The sequence below is a fragment of the Tetrao urogallus genome (assembly GCF_951394365.1).
Source record: "Tetrao urogallus genome assembly, chromosome: 5".
Taxonomy (NCBI): domain Eukaryota; kingdom Metazoa; phylum Chordata; class Aves; order Galliformes; family Phasianidae; genus Tetrao; species Tetrao urogallus.
In genome coordinates, this window is record NC_136818.1 from 29,539,459 (window position 1) to 29,559,506 (window position 20,048).

A 20,048-nucleotide genomic window follows, 5' to 3' on the forward strand; every position below is an offset into this window, starting at 1 on the left:
ATCCACATCTCACTCGGGGAACTTCCCAAAAGAAAGGCTGGCAGCTCCCTGCTCTGCCACCTGCTCGAGCCTTGCCACCACAGCAGACACAACAAGCTAACAGAGGCAAACACCGTGCGTGACTTCAACAAGGCCCCAGACTTCTACAGCAGTTCCAACTATTTTTAGTTAACACCTCCACGCGTCATCCCACTGCTGTACGACAGAACGTTTCTCGGATACGAAGCACTGAAGCAATAACCGAAGCACTTCCAGGCTAACTAAAGGACGGTTTTTTACTAGCGATAAGCAAAGAGCAGAACGAGACAGAAGCGAAGAGCTGAGGCAGTCAGCTACCAGGCTCGGCCTACTGCGATGCGCGGCGCCCAGGCGGACCGCCCCACCCCGCCCGGCTCCTTCCCGCCACGACGCTGGGCACCCCTCGGACCGGCCGCCGGGGATGACGATCAGCACCAGCTCAAACCGCGCGGACGGCACGCGAGGCCGGAAAGCCTTTCCGTTCGCTGCGAGTTTCGTCACCCGGTTACTTCAGGCCCTGAGAACTCAACGCGCCGCTTCCCGGAACGCAGCCCATTCCGGGACGACGAGCCCCGTTCTCGTTTGAGGGGAGCACCGGGCGATGTGCCGGGCCCCCGGAGCGCGGCATCCCCCCGCCACATCGCGTCCCTTCTCTCCCCCTCGCTGCAGCGCAGAGCCGCCCCCGCCCGCCAGGCCGAAACGAACACCTCCGGGGCAGACCTCCAACAGCAGCCTACCGTTCCAACCCAGAAAGCACTTCTCCCCTCCTTCCACCTAGGTGCTCTGGGAAATGTAGGCGGTGCGCCCCGCCTCCCGCCCGGCCGGGGAAAGAAAGGCGTGCGGGTGAGGCGGTTGGCCCGGTGTCCTGTTCTCAGCGCAGAAGATGGCAGCAGAGGAGGCTGTGGAGGCTGGGCTGTCTGCGGAGCGGCTGCAGGAGGCCGAGGAGGAGGCAGCAGAGAATGGGGCGAGCTCCGCGGGAGGTGGTGAGGCCGCTGCGCTCAGTAAGGGCCGTTAGGACGCCAGGTTGGGGGGGGGGAGCCGCGGCGGTCGTGAAGCGGAGACGGTAGCCCACGGCCCACTTCGACGCGGGGGGGCGGGGAGGGTGGTGTGTCCGCGCGCGGGGCCGGGGCTGTGCAGTCTCACGTGGGCCCGGCGCTAGCGGTCCCGTCCGCTTCGTAGCCCGATTTCGGCCGCGGGCCGGCGGCTCTGGCCCGCCAGCAACTGGAATCCCGCTTCAGTAACGCGTGCGTTTGTCAGCAGGCCGGCTAGAAGGAGCGAGCGCGCTCGTTCTCACGCGGGTGCAGCCCGCCCCGACCATCTTGGCCCCGCACGTGCTCGGGACGTGCTGGGAGACCGGCTGTGCGGCGCTGCGCTGCGCGCCCTTCCACCTCACTGCCTGACCCCAGTTGTGCACGTGCGCTCAGTTCCGCCTTTTAAAAACACGCACATAAACCCGCGATTTGATTTTGGCTCTTTCTATTTAAAAATAAATTGTGTCGAAAAAGCTTTGTGACTTTTAAATAGATGAGCAGGCGGGAAGTAAATGCGAGAATCGGGTGAGCTTCCATCTTTGCAAATAGGTCTGCGAGAAATACAGCAGCGCTGCAGTGATGCTGAGAGCTGTGCTGATCCCGGTTTGTTTTCCTTAAGGCAACTTTAGTGGGCGTTTCTCCTTTTCTGAACAACTTACCTGACCTGTGTCTTTAGGCGTTCCTGCAATTTCTTCTTTCTAGTTCTTTGGGATGGAAATATTGCAACGAATTGCAATTTTTAGAAGCGAAACCATCTTAGTAACTGCTATGAGATCCATCCAGCCCTTGTTCTGCCACCAGCCGTGACTGGGAATAGTTGTCTGAGGATGAACAGACTGAATGAACCCTCCAGAAATGCCTTCTATTACAGAACAGCAGGCAGCTCATCGTTTCCTTGAGCTGATGGCTTTGGGTTTAAAAGCTCACTGGCCATTTCTCTCCCATAACGTTTTTGCTTTGGGACCTGCAGACTTGAAGAAGGCAGTGGCAGGGAGCTCTGCAGCATAGCACTAGCTTATGCAGAAATCTTCTGGTGTGATTATTCCAGCGATTTGATCCATCCTGGGTTATGCTGGGAGTGACAGAGAGCTGCACCTTTTCTACAGGTGTCTGTCATAATCACAGAATTATAGGGATTGGAAGGGACCTCCAGAGATCATCGAGTCCAACCCCCCTGCCAAAGTAGGTTCCCTACACCAAATAAATGGGCTGAGAAGCCATCTAACCTGTCCTGTTGGTTCTCAGTGGCTAGGAGGCTAATGCCTTAAAATTGTTTCTTGTCGCCCTTTTCTGAAACTTTCCTAGGACTATGCACGTTTTTAGTGGAGGGATATGGGGCAGTACTGCTCCATGTGCAGGTTCTCCACACTTTTTTCTTTCAGCTCCTAAGCTGTTGTGTTTTTTTTGTTTTTTTTGTTTGTTTGTTTGTTTTGTTTTTTTTTGAGTAGGTTTTATACCTGTTCCTTTAGTCAAAACTGTGTATTAAAACCTGAAGATAGTAATCTTGACTGGTATTGCTGAGGAGACAGCACACCCATTCATTCCATTCATATGGGAAGTTAAGATTACCTTTTACCCTGAGGCCCAGCACTTTACTGCTTTTTCTTTGTTTAATTCCCCAATTGCTAGGCCTCCTTTTTCTAGACTGTTGAACTAGCCACAGTTAACTACTGTTTTCAAACTTTTTTTTGTCAGTCCTGTATGATAGTTAAGTGTATTTGGACCTCCTGCTTGCTGCTTTGTATTGCTCACACTGTGTTTTGCAAGACAATAACGTGCCAACGTTTTCCTGTTAGCTTCAAACATCTGATAGTACAGATGAATGAATGGTTTCTTCTGTCCAGGATGGTGTCCTCTCACCCTGGTTTCCAAGGGTGAGCAATAGTCTTTCAAATATTCTTCTCCAATACTCTGGTTTTACAACTTTTCTCTTTTACAGTAGCAAATATGGCTGAAAGCGAATGAACATAGCATTACAATTTCGATGTATCAATAACATTTTTACTTTAATTTGTTTGATTTTCCTAAGATGGCGAAGTTGGCTGTACAAAAGTGGAAAACAACAACCTGTCTGTTAAAGCTGGGTCAGAAGTAGAAACCAAAGAAGAAAGAACAGAGCATGAATCCATAAGGGAGCCTGATAGTAACATTTTGGATGTTTCATCTGATTATCCAAGAGGTTTGCTCATAAATATGAGTATTTCTGTAGTGTGTTTGAGCAAGGGAGAAGGAAAAGGTAGAAATGGTGGGTAAGAAAGTCAAGTGGAATGTGTGCAATTGAGTTTCTATGCATCTGGTGGCTAGTGATACTTTTTCCCATGTGGCTGTATGAAATATTTTCCTACAGTATTGAAAACTTCTTTCAAGTGAGATGCCATTTCATCCTCTCTATGATTTCTGGAAGCCACTTCCAAAATTAGTGCATGTGACAGCAGTGCAAGAGAATATCCACGCAAATGGGGAAGCAGGAGTTGATTTTAACCTTAGCTTTAATGCTCCCTGTCATATCTTTGCGTATCGATCAGTTGCTCTTTTCATTTCATGTAAGAAAATCTGAAAGACTAATGTTGTACAAGCATTGAAAAGTTTTAAAGTCCTTGCAGAACTGGTCTTATAGACTGAGATGTTCTGCGTGCTGCAACCAACAGAACTTACTGGATAAGCTGATCCTACTGGGCTTAGCAAATTCTATGCTATTTCCATTGATAATTTAAAAACTGGGAAGGTAGTTTTAGATGTTCTCAAACATTCTAAGAAAAAAAAAAAAAAAAGGTAGAATTGAAAGTGTCCTGGTTTTATATTAAATAATTACTACTTAAAATCTATCCACCTCTGGCTGCCAGTTTAGTTTTGCCAGGCCATTCATAGGATGATACTGCTTTGTGTATTCAGCAACAATGGCATGTAGAAAAGTCAGAGACAAATAGTATGTGACTTGCTCTTTTCAGCTTGAGTTTTTCAAATGAAGATTACTTCAAGTGGAGAATTCTGATGTGTGTCAGCATTGAAAAGCAAGTAGAATATCTTCATCCTACTAAAAAACCAGTTTGGGGATTAATTTTGCGAGTTACTCTTTCTTCTGGAAACTAAAGGACAGAAACAAGTATTCCATTTGGTGTTACTGACCTTTTCCAGTAGTAGGCTTGAAGTGATGGACTAAGTAATAAAATAGTAATAAAAAACACATTTTTAAGAGTATATTTAATTTTTTAATCTCTCCTGTTTTAGAGAAACATCTTTCCATTCAAAGACAACTTGCTGATCTGGAGAAACTGGCTGACCTGAATGAAGGTGAGTCTACCTTAGCAGTACCCCAGGCCACAAATCTTCACGTTTCGAGTATTTACGTTTTTCCTCAATAGCTATTTTTCAAACACTGCATCTGTTTTGCTCTTCATTTGTTTGTGATGCTCAGAGACCAAGGGATTCATTACTGAATAACTTTATAATATTTATTCTTTTTTTTTTTTTTTTTATCAACTGCTGTACTTCTTTCAGTAAATCAATACCCTTAAGCATTTTTTTTCTTCTACATTTTTTTTAATATTGGTAGCATGCATGGATTAGCAGAATGTTTACTCTAGCTATACTTACATCAGCAGCTCAGTCTCACTTAGGCTCATTAGTCTCACTGTAGCCACAATATCAGGGAAGCTAATTGTTGTCTTTACAGCGTTTAATCTTCTGTTTCAGTTGTTTCCTTACTTACTTTATCATTTTTTCTGATCCATTTTTTTAGTAGAGGACTGCTTAGGAGTGTTAAGCATTTTTATTACAACTCTTAGCAACTCCTGTTTTTTCTCAGATCGCCTGTCTGTCTTTAATATAAATAGTGCCAGTCCTTGCACCTGAAACTCGTTTTTATTCACAGATCAAGAAAAACATCAGTGTGTAAACTACATCATACAGCTCTTGCGCCTTAATAATCTTCTAGGGTGTTCACTGATAATAGCTTGCTTCTGTAGCTGCTTATTTTGACCAACAAATATACCGAGAGAATAGTTTCTATAGAAAGTTAGGTTGTTCTGTATTTAATGAAGAGATGAGTAATAGATTCTTCTTAGGTCTGATGTTCATGGGTTTTAACTGCTATCAGACCAAATTCTGCATTAATCCATGGCGCCGATTAGAAAATAAAAAACAACGAAAGCAACTCTATTCCCTTGCCTTTTCTCAATAGTCAGTTTTTTCTTTCTACCATGGAATTACCATTCTTCTGCTGTGTGTGAATGAACTGACTTGTGTTTATTGTCATTACCTCGTGTTTGAGATTCAGTAACGTGTGGCAGTAGCAGAGCCTTATCAACCTTAGGGAGAAGCAATGCTTGATTTCAACTGTTAGCCGCTTCTCCTGGTGTCAGAGGCATGGGATACTGCAGGGGTGTGGTAGGTTGCTTGTAAGAAGGCCATATCAGACGAATTCTGTTGTTTGTGAGACTAAGGAATTATTATATCAACACCCACACTGTGTAGAAAGTTCCAGTATTCATCCTGTACTATGGCACTACAAACCTTTCTGCTAAATTCTACATGAGAAGTTGATTTTTCAGCAGTAGGAGACCCAGAGGCAGCTGTATGCGTGCCCTGGTCTGTAATTCCCACAGACTAAGTGCACAGCCTGTGTGTCCCAGGAGCCAGCTTTTACTTAGGATGTATTTTGATTGCTTCAGCTTTTACTTAGGATGTATTTGGATTGCTTCAACACCTTTGTTGCCAGACAACTTTGCACTTGCTTTAGTGTTCTAAAAACAAGATTTCCCGAAGATTATTATTAGCACTGAGTACAGTATTTTTGCAGTTTGAAAAGATACCAGGTGCTTGCTTTACCTAAAGCCATGTTCAGAGGCTCAGGAGCATAAAAGACAGGTTCTTGTTCTCTCACTGGTTGGGTTTTCTTGAAACACTGTAAGCCTCTGGATGTCTGTAAAATTCCCTCACTATGCAACGCTGTTAAGAAGTTAGATTATGATCAAATGGCTCTGAAATTAAAAAAAAAATAAAGTCAAAAACATGGAACTGACCGTTGTAGAAGAGGATGATCTTGAAAGAAATCATATTTTTTGTTTGTATTCCTTTAAGTAGAAAGCAAAGAGAATCCATATATTGCATATATATCCATATATATCCCGAGAAACTAATCTTCAGTTCCGTTGGTTGGACTTGCCTTCTCTTTTTGATGTGCATCTCTCTTAAAAGGCATCGTAACTGCTTTTTACACGTTTCTCTTCATAATCCTTGTTGGTATTTTCAGCTGAAAAGAAGCCTTGTCCCTTGTGTCCTGAAGAGAAATTTAAAGCCTGCTATGGCCATAAACTTCATCGTCACCTCCAGAATTTGCACTGGAAAATTTCTGTGGAATTTGAAGGTAAAATAAGCCATCTTTCAACAGTAAATAGCAAAAGAGAGGGCAGATGTGGAGGACATTGGTCTGTGGTCTTTTTTAGCTCCTCTTGACTTAAGTGTGAGCTTCATGCACCTTATCAGCTCTATACCAGAACCCTATCTTGACCATTTACTTTGCCATGAGATATAAAATAGAAATGTAAAATAGCTCTCCATTTTTTTACATGCCAAAATAGTTCAAATTGTGCATTTTCTTGTTTAAAAAAAAAAAAGTGCTTGACGTGTCATGATAATACAATACATTTATTTGATGCAAACTACTTTAATAAATGTTTTGGTTATATTAGAGCAATTTCCACCATCGCTCCCACCTCACCCTGCTGTCCTTTTTGCGTTGTCATAACATTTCTTTGGGTTCAGATAACTGCTCCAAGTATTGATTCAGTATAAGTATTCTATAGCCTTATCTTTCACGCTACCAAACTCTGATCTGTTTACAAGATACATTAAAATCCTTACAAGGAGTTTTAAGAAAAAGAGTGAGCATCATATGTTTCTTAATGAACAAGATGTACGAGTTTGCAGGAAATAATATAACCATCCAGAGTATGGCAAAACTGAAGTTGAATTAAATGAAACAATTTTCAGACTGTAGCGTGCTTTTGTTTTATAGGGTACAGAATGTGTATCTGCCACTTGCCTTGTCGTGTAGCAAAACCAAACTTCGTTGCAGATCAGGTAAAAGTGGTGAATCATAGAAGTGTTTCTTAGCCTATGCGATGGGGGAGATGGGTGATTTTGAGCAACTTCTACAGACTATCCTTAATCTGAAAAGTATGACTTCTTTCCATTGCACTACACCAGGTGTGCATCAGTCCAGAATAAAGTCTTGATATAAGCCTGTGGGGAGCTGAATGTCACATCTCTGGCGTTTTGGTGAACAGCTGCCTACGTCTTGCAAGAGCAGCTCTCTGTGGGAGAGATGAAGAGTCATGGCAGCAAGCAGTGGGTGCTTCTCTGCTCTGTCCCTGTGTGCTGTGTCGTGCAGCTGGATGGGCTGTGTTGCTGCAATAGGACAGTGTGCTGTGAGGGTCTGGTTATTTACAGTCTCCAGGCTGCAGATTCACAATGTTTTATGCCTAGTAGAGTTAAGACAGATGACTTCTTCATCAGCCTGTGTTTAGTGGGAGTCCAAATTGAACCACATTTATGTGTTCTGAAAGTACATTTTGTGTTATAGGCGTTTTCAAAGATGGGAGCACACTACCACTGTATCATCTGCTCAGCAACTATCACACGAAGAACTGATATGATAGGACATATTAATCGCCATGTCAATAAAGGAGAAACTGAATCAAGATTTATTACAGGTAAATTCTGAAAAACATTTGATACTTTGCAGCGTGGGTTATCTATGATGACAGACATGAGAAAAATTCATAAACAGAATTACTTGGGTTTACTAATGAGAATTCTGCTCTTAATTTTTCAGAATGTGTTTTTTCCTGAAAGATTTGGGAATTCTGTGATTTTTGTCTCTGTTAACCAGTTACTCTGTTTGTAGAGATGGATAACGTGTTCTTCACAAACAGATCAGTGCTGTAAATGTAGGTTTCTACCTTTCCAATACAATGGAGAACCTGGTGTCCTTAAAGCAAAACCTGCACTGAGAATTTAATTCCTTCTCTTGGCTGTGTTTGTTATTAAATCAGTCTTCAGTAAATCTTTCTACAGCATACATGTGTGGTGGTGGTTGTTGTTTTTTACCAAATGGCATCAGCAGGAGTTTACAAATTGAGCTGCTCTATTATTCAGTCCTGGAGAGCTGTGATCGTGGTGTTACAAGTTCTTCGGATTTTAATTTTGTCTAACCTTCTCAAGAATTAGACTTTTTGTTTTTAAGCTTGAATAAAAATGAGACTGAAAGCATTCTAGGTAATTGGAACACCAGATGTCTCTAATTAATTTAATTTCCTTTATTTTCACAGATTTTCTTTTATTTGCAGAAAGTACATTGTTTTGCTTTTGTGTAAAAACTAAGAATTTTTCATTATGGCCCAGACAGTTCACTATTGAAACTTGTTCTTTTTGTTTGTTCGTCTATTTTGTCTGTAGACATATGGATGTTTCTGTCTGTGTGCAGATGTATGGATGTTTCTGTCTGTAGATGTATAGATTTTACCTGGTTTTAGTAAGAGCAGGACGTGAGGATCACACTTAGTTTTGTTGTCAGTCTACAGTTTAGGAATAGCAGCTTAATGCCTGGTGTCAGTTTTTATGTCTGTGAAGTAGAACATGTTTCCATGGAAGCTTCATGACATGAGAAACTTCAGGCTTCTCTTGCCTGTTGCATCATATCTCTGTTTGATTCCCTTCAGAGCAGTTAGTAAAAATGTTGTACTTTTAAAATGCATGTGGATAGTTTTCCTGCTGGGTAGATGAGAAGCTCTTGGAGGACGTTTGGTGCTTAGGAGGCACCAGCAAATGCTGAGGGCTATGAACATGGAGCAGCATGGCAGAGCAGCTCAGATGTGCTGCCTGCGTGCTTGAAGCACCGTGAGATGGGCAGGCTGTGTGCTGAGAGAGGTCTCTGGCTGAAAGCTTCCACATTTTTCCTGGTTATCTCTGGGTAAATTTTGCTGCTGTTAGACTGGGGAATAACTGCTCAAAGGAGTGACAGTGTTACAGCTGTTAAATGAAGAACACCTGTTTTGCCACAGTCTGTACAAAACTTAAACACTGAAATTGTCAATCAGTTTCATGAAGCTTTCTGAAAACTCTTTAAAAGAGATTGGATCAAGGAGTTGAATGGTTCACATTCGTGGCCGTATTAAAAGTGTTTTAGTTACCTAGCAAATACTACTTGTACATACAGAGCAAATGTGATAAGCCTCAGGCTCTGGGCTTACTTTCTAAAATCTAGGTGGATATAGAAGAACTGAAGTAAGAAACAAATCCTGTATTTTATGGCAAGAAAATCATGGTAGAGCTTGAGCCTTGTCTGCTGCTTTCCAGACTGTAAGATATATTATTTTTTCCTTCCTTCCTTCTTGTGACTAACTGGTCCATGTGTGCCAGCTGGATGATTGTATTGTTTGTTACCTGGGAGCAAAAACTCAATGTCATGTATCAAATATCCTAATCTGAATTTCTGTTCTCACTTTTTCCTTGCTCTGCAATTATTTTTTCAGCTCCTGCTCCCAGGTCATCTTGTGAAGTGCTGAAAGAGGCAGACACAGATGTGCAGGTTCTTCCCAACTATTTCACACCTCAAAAAACAGACTCCTATTTTAATCCCAAAATGAAGCTCAACAGGTGAGAGAACTGGGAGTGGGAAGATAGGAATGAGGGTAGGTGACTTTGCAGAGTGAAATGTCGATGAGTTATGAAGAATATACTCTGTGGGTGCTTGATTTGGAGGAGAAATAGCTTTTGTGAGTAACAAGAAAGTTTCTGGAATAAGAATTCCCTTTAGATGTGCTTTTAACTTGTCTGCTAGGATAATTTCTGTTAATTTTGGAAAGTTTTCCATCAGTAAGCTCTTGACAAATACTGTTAAAATACAGAAATGCTATTTCAGAAGTCTTGTTATTTCTAAAGTGGCTAAGACTTTGCAAAAAATATATGCAAAAGAGCAGGATTTTAAAAGAAGAGCAGGCTTGAAAACTGATTTCCATGTGTACACGTGAGATCTTTTTCTGTGAATTCCCACCGCTGCTCACTGATCATTCTTCTTTAACTGAAGGGCAGTGTACCTAGGCCTTCTTTATTTAGGGCTTTTTTTTTTCTTTTTTTTTTTTTTCTTCTCTTGGATGTCAAATTCTCACAGGTTTCTTCCTGTGTTTGCTCTAGAAAAGATGAAGGAAGGAAAGCCTTTTTTAGGAAAATCATAAATGATTTGTGTCTCACAAGTAAAATATGCAAGCATTACCACCAAGGCAGTGGGCCAGACTTCACCCTGGCTGACCCCATGTCTCACTGCTGTAAATGTCCCAGCTTCCAGGCTTAAAGTTAGTTCAGATACATTTATGAAAACTGAGACGTGCTTCTGAAGGAAGCCAGCTAAGTTTGTAGTCAATACCTCATTTCCTTTCAAATACAGAGCAATTAATAGGGCAACCTCAGATCATGCTGGGAAAGGAGGAAAAACTCTACTTGAGATACTTGGAAAATGACTCGGGATCTTACCTTAGAAATTTTCTGCTTAGCTGAGTCACTAAATTGAATGTGAAACACCATGGTATCCATTAAGGAGGTTAAAAGTAAACCTAACTACTGAAATTAATCTTTCAGTGTTAGCTAAGGTTTCTGATTTACAATTCTTTTGTTCAGAAGGTGATCTGCCTTCATTGTTCTGGGAAGGTACTCAAGGGAAACAGGAAAGAGGAAGAAAAAATTTTATCACCTTCTAATGGCTTTTTACATTTTTTAAATTTTCCAGGCAACTGATATTCTGTGCACTGGCTGTTTTAGCTGAGGAACGTAAACCAATAGAATGTTTGGATGCATTTGGTGCTACTGGTAAAATCAAGCTCTTTATCTTCAGTTAACATCCGATAGTATGAAACTGCAGAAATGAGTAGTAACAGTCTTGTCATGTTGTGTTTGAGTATGCTGTTCTCTTGCTTAGGCAGACAGTCATTGGCTTACATACAACCTTCAAGAGCTTAGATTAGGTCCTTTGAAAAAGATTGCAAATAATATTAAATTGAAGTTGAGTGGTGTGCTTGAAAACAGTTGTCTTAATGTTCATGAAATTCTGTCTTCAGAAGTGTGCAATCAAGATCTTGAGTCTTCTGAGCCTTGGTGGCTGTAAAACCAACCTTTGGTTAAACAGTGGTAGTGTATCCAGGTTTCTCTCCCGAATCCTCTCTGATTGATAACAAATTCTGAACTTGAACTAACTGTAAAGTTGTTCTGCTGGAGTCCACTAGCATTCTGGAACAAAAATGAAAAACTGAGCTGCTGCACTACTGCACTATGATCACTCTGCTTTTATAAACCTAAATTTACAGATGAGAACAACAGTAGCCACTCAGCATTTTGCATAAACTTAGTCACTGTTCCGAACCAGGTGAAATTTCAGAGCTGCAGCCCCTCCTGCATTTCTACAGGATAATCCTGTAGTTGGCTGAAAGTCAGCAAGAATATTTGCGAGTTGCATTTTGCTGTATTGGAGCTCTGAGCAAGCCAAGGGTCTTCAGCACAGTTTTTAACTCCATCACTCATATTTTGGTCTGTAACTCCCAATTCTTGTATAAGAAGGTGACAGACTGCTTTTCATCCTCTCACAAACTTCAGTGTGACTGTAGTGGTGCGGAAGGTCACCAAGATAATTGTTGCAGGAGCACATCAAAGCTTTGCAGCATGCTGTTGTGTTATAAGCATTTAAAGGGATGTGGGTTTGTTTTGAGTTAGGTGAACCAGAAGCTAGCTCTCTTGTTCCGTCATGGAGTTACGTTTCTGTCTTTCCATAGGTATAATGGGATTACAGTGGGCAAAACATCTCCGAAGTTCTGTCAAAGTTACAATTAATGATTGCAATGAGAATTCTGTGACAATGATTCAGGAAAACTGCCATTTAAACAAAATGAAGGTGAAAGTGAGCACTAAGGAAGAAGACAATTACGAAGCTCTAGAAGATGGAGAAGAAAATACTGATACCATTGAGGTGACAAAAATGGACGCCAATGTTATAATGCATTTGAGATCATTTGATTTTATGTAAGTATTAGATACTTCTCTTACTAAGTTCTCTGTTTTGATCTTGATACTCCTTGTCCTACTTCATGCCCCAGCGTAAGTTGGAATTAAAGAAGCAACCAACATGCAGTTGCAAGACACATGAAAACTGAAAATTAAAAATTATTTTTAATATTTTAGAAATTGTTGGAAAAATATTAAAGACTTTTGACATCCAGAATGAAATATGAATGTGCATGAACATTTTAAGCCGAACATTTTTTGGTACAATATCATTGCCTATGTGATAAAGAGAAATGTCACAGAATGAAACCTAGTTTTCACTGTGCACATTAAGGTCTTTTGGGAAGCATTATCATAGGCTCATGGGATGGTTTGAATGGAAGGAGCCTTGAAGCCCACCCAGTTCCAGCACTGTGCTGTGGTGAGGGAACTTCCCACCAGATCTGACCTCCCAGGGTCCATCCAGCTTGGCCTAGAGCAGCTCCAGGGGTGAGGCATCTTCTGTGCTCAGCCTGCATCAGGGCTTCACAATCTCATTGAGAAATGTCTTTCTTATGTCTAAGGTCTGCTTCCTTTATTTGATCTGAAAAGATTTTTTAGTTATCCCATGTCACAGAATCACAGAATTGTGATCAATAACTCATACCTTGGGTTGGAAGGGATCTCCAGAGATCGAGTCCAATACATTCCTTGATTAGGAGTCTCTCTCCTCAAATTTGTCAGGTTTTTGTTTGTTTTGTTTTTTTCTTTCCTTAGAGCATCTAATGGACTTTAAATGCATGCATTTCCATGCTACTGGACAGGCCTGAATTCTTATTGCATGACTTGATTTCCTGTAATGCATTTTGCAGCACATTTGTTTTCAGTGGAGGTGAGATTGAAAACCCTACAGACATCAAAATAAGTGCTTGGATGTTTTTGTACTGTTCAGCCTCCAGATCTGAGCTAATTAAGCAGCAGGTATTCAGGCTGATGGTTAGCTACTTAGTACATAAACTGGTGTGCATGCTTAATAAATATATATATATTTATTAATATATAAATATATATATATATTATATATATTTATTATTATTATATTTTTTATATATATATATATATATATATATATATATATATATATATAAAATGTTTCTAGCAGTTTGGTTTTTTTTTTAAGGACAAAGGTAATTGTCAGGCCAATATTCTTGTCACTTGAGCTAGTCAAGGAATCAGGATGCAAAAAAAAAAAAACTTTCTGACCTTGTAGTGCTGTGTATTTTCCAGCACATTCAAGTGCTGGCTCTTGTAATTTTGGCACTGAATCCTACAGTGTTGTGGAGTAATTCAAGGGAGTTGATTTTTGTTTTTAAAAGGAAGGATAAATGGTTAATGCAGAGTGCAACCTGCTTTCTTTTTAGACATTTGGACCCATTTGGAACTTCTGTGAATTACCTGGATTCTGCCTTCAGAAACGTGAGGAATCTTGGAATTGTGTCGTTGACATCCACAGACATCAGTTCTCTGTATGCAAAGGCTCAACACGTCACCCTGCGTCACTATGGATGTAACATTGTGCGAACAGAGTACTACAGGGAGCTGGCAGCCAGGACAGTCATTGCTGCTGTGGCAAGGTATTGCTAGAACAGATCAGCTCAGAGCAAATTATTTTGATGCAGAATTTCAAACTCCCGCTGTAGGTTACGCATGCTGAATTTCCAGAATTCTTGGACTCTACAAGCCAGACTTCTTGATACAGAATCTATGCTTCGTATTTTATCTCTGCTACTATGTAAACTTAACTAATGTACTTTACATTAGTAAACTTCGCATAGTACATTTTAAACTAAAGGCTCAGGAAAGATGGAAGTACATAAATAGGGTAGGGGTTTAGGATGTTGAAAGGGTGGTGGGTTTTGGTTTTGGTGGGGGGTGTTATCCTAGAGTAGAGAATGACTAGCTGGACTTTGAGATATGTGAGTTTGTTGGTTCTTTTCTCAACTTTGTTGCCATTTCAGTACTGCACACAGCTTTATGAATATTAACTAAAGAACTTCAGTGGCTTCTAGCTAAGAATTTCAGGTTGTTTTTTTTTTTTTTTTTTTTTAATGATAACTAGTGTTAAGGGAAACTGGTGTCCAATTTGGAATAGGCCACCTGCTACCCCCTGGAGCCTGGGTTGGTCCTGCCTGCTCTAGATATTTGTAATAACTTTGGCCGGTTAAACAAATGAAGACTGAAAATCTAGTCTCTAATTAAGGAAGAAAAGGACTGGCCAAACTGCTTGGGAAGAAAAAAAGAAGAAAATACATGCAGAGGTCTTTGGAATGGCAGAGCTAAAAAACTGATGGGAATGCATTTAGACTTTAATTTTTTCATCTTCCTTCCTGTGGTAGGTTGCAGAACATTCTTAAACATCTGATTAAACATAACCTTACTTTGAAACTACGTTATGAACTGAGATTTGGAGAGGGGGATGAGGTTGAACTTCTTAGCTGTTCAGATGAAGTTTGATCAGTTCTGGTTTATGAGTTCCAACTCTCCGAAAATTTTCTTCTTATCAGCACTTATCTGCTCAGGAACTGCTGCTTTGTCTTCCTGCAGTCCTTATTTAATTAGTGTTTGATGGTTTACCATTGTGTGTGTCATTCTAAATCTCAGTTTTCTTGGCTTCTCATCCAGTTTGTTCAGATTTTTAGTTACGTTATCCTGGCAGTAGGTGGGTATTGGGATAGAAGGATGATGGAAGAACAGACCAGTATTTGTTAGTTAATGAAAACTGGAGTGTGACGTTCTCAGCGCTATGGGAAGTAGACTACACTAAGCGTTTAAGAAGCGACTCTCTCCAGATTGCTTTCCTAAAGTTTCAGTGTCAGTTTCTAGAAAGCAGGTGAGCTCAGAAGTCTTTCAGGAGCTTCGGGTGTCTGTAGAAATGTTACTCTACTACATTCAGCATCATTTGGTGTGTTTGTTTTTCCTCTGTAGATCTGCAGCTCGCTGTAATAAAGGCATTGAAGTCTTGCTTGCAGTAGCCCTAGAACACTTTGTTCTTGTAGTCGTCAGAGTTTTAAGGGGACCATCTCCTGCAGATGATTCAGCGAAGAAAATAAGATATCTCATCCACTGTCAGTGGTGTGAGGAGAGAATTTTTCAGAAAGAAGGCAATATGGTAGAAGGTAAGTGAGTATTTCTTGTCACTTTCTTGAACGTATGATTTCCTTTGTGGGTTTTGATTTGTTCTTTTCTTCTGTTTGTTAAGGTCTTGTTTATGTTTACATCTCCTTAAGTATTATTTCTATTTAATGTAAAGATGCATACAGTGTATGAAGCTACTTCTAATACAAGCTGTCTGTTTTATGGTAGCTGCTTAGATTGGTTATGTTCATGAATTTTGCTGTAAATGTTTTGGATTTACTGCTAGACAGCACGCACTCAGGCTCACTGTAGCTGCTGAGGGATAACTGATATGCTGTTCAGCCCAGCCTTCTGGTGAAGGGCTTGAGGAGCTGGCTGCCATTCTGCTCCCTCCATGCAGGAGCGGCTTGATGGATTTAGTATCAGATTGCTTTCTGCAGAGCATCGTGTTCAGTTACCTGAAAGTCCAACAAAATCAATACTATCACTTTCCCCCAGATGAGGGTATGTTTTGCCTGCTTGGGCCTTATCTGTAAATGCCAGCTGGAAATAATTTTAGTAGGTGTGGTAAAAAAAAGTTCACAGCATCCCTTCAGTTCATCTAACACTTGGGAATAAATGGAGGCAGCCTTTCTGTCAAAAGCTGAGCTTGAGCTTGTGAGCTATCTCTGTACAAAATTCAAGCTGGAGGGTGGACTAGCCAGGTAATAATTGAAATGGATGTAAAAGGAAAAACTCATTTATTTCAAAGTTGCATGTTCCTGGATGTTTTGCTGTTTAGCTAGTGGTCTTTGAACACCCTGCTTCAAGTCAGGTGCAAGAATGTGCAGTGATTTTTTCATTAAAGAGATTCAGTCCTGTTTTTATAGACATAAGTGAGTAACTGATAAGTGCAGTGTTATGGTGGAGATCTTAATAAATTAGTGGTTTATTTGATACTCTAACTGCAAGCAGTCTCACAGTCTAGAGATCTTGTAGGCAAGGTGTATTTTATGTATGTGACTGATGGATGTTCACATTTTTGTTATTGATGTTTACTGCTAGCCTGGGCAGCTGTACATATAACTGTAGGAAAACGAGTAATTTCCTCATCATTTGAAATCTGCTAAGAAATGGAGCAGGTTAGGTAGTCATTTTTACAGCATCATTTTAACAATGATTACAGCTCAAAATCGTCACTTACTGAACTTTCTTAAGCACTGCCGCAGTGTTTGACAGAAGTGAGAGTGCTGTTGCACTTGTGCTGTTGTTTACCCTTCTAATTACTTCAGTAAACTTACTTCATGTCTGTATCATCTCAGTAAACACTGATGACTTCCAAATTCACTGAAATCCTGTTTTCCTGTTGCAGAAAATCCTTATCAGCAGCTGCCTTGTGATTGTCATGGCAGTATGCCTGGGAGGACAGCAGTAGTTCTTGGTCCTCTCTGGTAAGTTCAGAGAACAGCATGGAATTGCAGGGTAACTGGGGCTGGGAGGACCTGCAGAGGTCGACTGCTCAGTCACTGCATAGAAATGCAGGTCTGCTGGATCATCCGTCGCTGTAAAATGAAACTAGCAGTCAGGACTAATTTAGGAAACAGTTGACTGATTCTGTTCTCTGAATTTAAGAAGGTGTTCAGGTTTTTGTTTTGTTCATAGCGTTCAAACCAGTAAATAAATAACAAATTCACTTTAAACTTCACATTTAGTGCAGCTATTTTAGTATGTCCTGCACTGAAGAACCTGGCTCTGTGTTCCTCTGATTGCTAATGTCATGAAGTTGTTTATTACTGGATACTTACAGAGTGTACATAATAAATCCTAACACGTGCTGATGGAAGTACACTACTTGATGATTTTTAAATTGCCTCTTATGAAAAACAAAAATAAATTCTTTAAGTCTTCTAATGGTTTCAAAGCAGCATTAAAAGCAGTAGCTTTCTTCCTGATAAAAGTGGGACTGAAAGACTTTCTCTACCTAGTACAGAAAGTCAGTAGTAGGAATAATAGTCCTGAGATCTTTGTTTTTTGTGCAAGATCAATGCTGCTGTCCTTGGAAACCAAGCCTCTCTATACTGCTATGTTAGGCAGCAGTACAGTGCAGCTCCTTGGTGTAATTTAACTGCAAATCACTCCGAGTGATTTTTTTCAAGGGAACTTTTTTTGCTTTCATTAGTAAAGTCTTCTCACTTCTCCTACATTTCCTAGGTCAGGAGCTCTCTTTAATACTGGTTTCCTCAGAAGAATGCTGTTTGAAGCTGTCCAGTATGGCTTAGATGATGTTCAGCCACTTCTGAAAACAGTGGTCTGTGAAGCTGAGTGTACAACTTCCAAGAATTTTTCTACCCATAGTCCTTCTGATGAGAACAAACAAGGTAAGAAAAAAACTGTGACCTCTTCATGAAGAGACTGGCTTGGTGGTTTTGGAGAGATTGCTCTTGGGTAACATAATGCTAACAGCAGAGTACGTGCCACAAGGTCAAGGAAATAACTGTTACTTTGAAGTGTGAGGCTTGGTTTGCTGCAAAAAAAGTAGGATCTATTGAGTGCTGGATTTATACCTATGTAACCACTATGGGAGATCCTGAAACAGATAAGCATAACGTGGGCAGGCTGACCACTGTGAAATGCAGCATGTTCCCTGAAGGAGCCGGAGGTGGTGCGTGTCTCTCAGTTCTCTCTTGTATTCTGCTCCTCACCACTGAGGACTGCAGTTGCTGCTCTGTATTCTCTGCTGGAATAGTAAATCATTCCACCAGAAGGAACAACTTTCTGCACTTGCATGCTCTTTTACCATTAAACAAAGTTGTGTTTTTAGTATTTCCTCTAAATTCAATTACTGAGCTGGTAAGCAGATGAACTATGTGCATGCCTCTCACTGTACTTTTGACCTCAGGCTGGGAGCTGATGGTGGGTTTTTCTGTTGAACTCGGGCATTTTGCCATTCCATTGTTTTACAGCAGACTTAATTTTGACCTTTAATTATGTTCTAGAAGAGTGTGGCGTATATATTAAAACACCAGATATGCTGGCAGAGTCTGATGTCGTGCCTGGTAAGTTGATTGGTTTTGTTCAACCTCAGCAACTTCAGAGTATGATTTTATACTTGAAGTGATGGCCAAGCCAAATGAGTATTCAGCTGTAACTTCTTTGTATTTAATCATACTTGAGTAAGAATTATTTTCCCATTGCATAATTATTTTACTTCATCTAGAGTGATAATTGTCATGTTTCCTGGTAAGTAATTAGCATCGTGCTTTTAATTAAGCATGAATACATCCATAAAGGCGCGGTTGCTGTGTGAGTTTTCTGTATGTACTATCTTTGGCTTTACTGGCTTTTTTTTTTTTTTTTTAGTGGACTTAGTGAATATTTATAGGTTTCACTGGCCTTTTTTGTAATTCAGGAAAAAGAAAAAATAATGAAGTGATGCGAAATGCAACCAAACGACAAAAAACTGACAACAGTGCGGAGCACCCTGCATTTTACTACAATATCCACAGACACAGTATTAAAGGAATGAACATGCCCAAGTAAGGCTTATATCTACATTCCAGTTTTACAGTGCTATGATGACTAACATATAATTTGTACTGAACCAGCCTCGCCACTGTTAATGCCTTCTTACATGGCTTTTTCAGGTTAAATAAGTTCTTAAACTACCTCTCTGAAGCTGGATACAGAGTCAGCAGAACCCACTTTGATCCTATGGGTGTTCGCACCAACGCTCCCTTGGCACAGTTCAAGACTGTTCTCATGAAGCACAGCACTCCCACGTATGCTGGGGGGCAAACAGAAGGCCCTCTCCAACTGACAGAAGATGTCCAGGTGGGAGACCAGCTTCAAGCTGCTGCAGACAGCAAGGCAAAGGATGATGAGCTTCTGGAAGAGAAAAAATCTGGAGACACTGCCGCTATCTTCGCAGAAGACTGCCCTACTCACTGTGCAGCTGATTAGTCCAATCCTTTTGGATTTACATGAGAACTTGCACCTACGCTCTGTTCAAGCACACCAGTACTCCTTGCAGACCTGGAATTTGACAGTTTGAAATCCCTGCAATTTCCATTGGAGAGGATGTTTTAGAATTCTAGACCTTAGCACTGAAAGCAGCAGTGTGTATGGTCGAGATGATTTTCCTGTGGGAAAATTATTAGATGGTTGGTTCTTTCACACTTGCATCCACTTTCACACTGAGCATTGTAGCTAGCACCAAGTCTTTGTATGGCCTTATTCAAGCTGCTGGAACAGAATATAGGAGAGTGGATGGGGCCAGAAGTCTGAAGCATTTCTGAACATAAATTTAGTTTGAATCAGATGATCGTTCCTAAAACCTGACCTGTTAGAACTCAAAGGGAGGTCACATTAAGGTGATAAAATACTGCAGGACAAAATGTGACATGAAGCCAGAAGGTGCAACTTGGTGCACTTGCACACTGCTCATGTAATTTGGCCTTCCATTTTGTTTCTGTAGATCTACCTACAGGCAAAATCCTAACACAAGTGAGAGCAGAAAGGAACCCATACAGAGCTGTACATAAACTTCAGTTCCTAACTAAGCTTTAGTGATTTGTCTGTACTCACTCCAGGTAGTTTGTTTGCTCTGAGATTTAATTTGGTTGTACACTTTAAAAAAAAAAAAAAAAAAAAAAAAAAAAAAAAAGGTATAGTGAGCAGACATCACAATCTGAAGTTCCAGACTATTAATTTGTTAATAGTACAGTTTGCTGTTAAAAGATCTCTTCAGTGTCTGAGACGCTATTTGTTGGTAGTCATTTTGGGTTTCTTGAAATACATGGCAACATTCCAATCAAACAAACCTGCCTTCATTTTTATTTCCCCCCCCCCTCCCCCCCC

The 20,048-nt window shown here is 40.8% G+C and overlaps 1 protein-coding gene across 1 annotated transcript; it reads left to right on the forward strand.

Moving 5' to 3' along the window:
- Positions 1-901: 901 nt before the first annotated feature.
- TRMT1L (tRNA methyltransferase 1L) lies at positions 902-19,151 on the forward strand (the record flags this gene model as incomplete). Its single annotated transcript, XM_079535628.1, has 16 exons — positions 902-1,019; positions 3,079-3,228; positions 4,278-4,388; positions 6,301-6,414; positions 7,066-7,130; positions 7,633-7,762; positions 9,584-9,707; positions 10,834-10,913; positions 11,870-12,116; positions 13,499-13,711; positions 15,063-15,253; positions 16,564-16,642; positions 17,403-17,569; positions 18,188-18,247; positions 18,601-18,727; positions 18,836-19,151. 16 exons carry the CDS (start codon positions 902-904, stop codon positions 19,149-19,151), a joined length of 2,292 nt encoding a protein of 763 aa, XP_079391754.1.
- Positions 19,152-20,048: the final 897 nt, after the last annotated feature.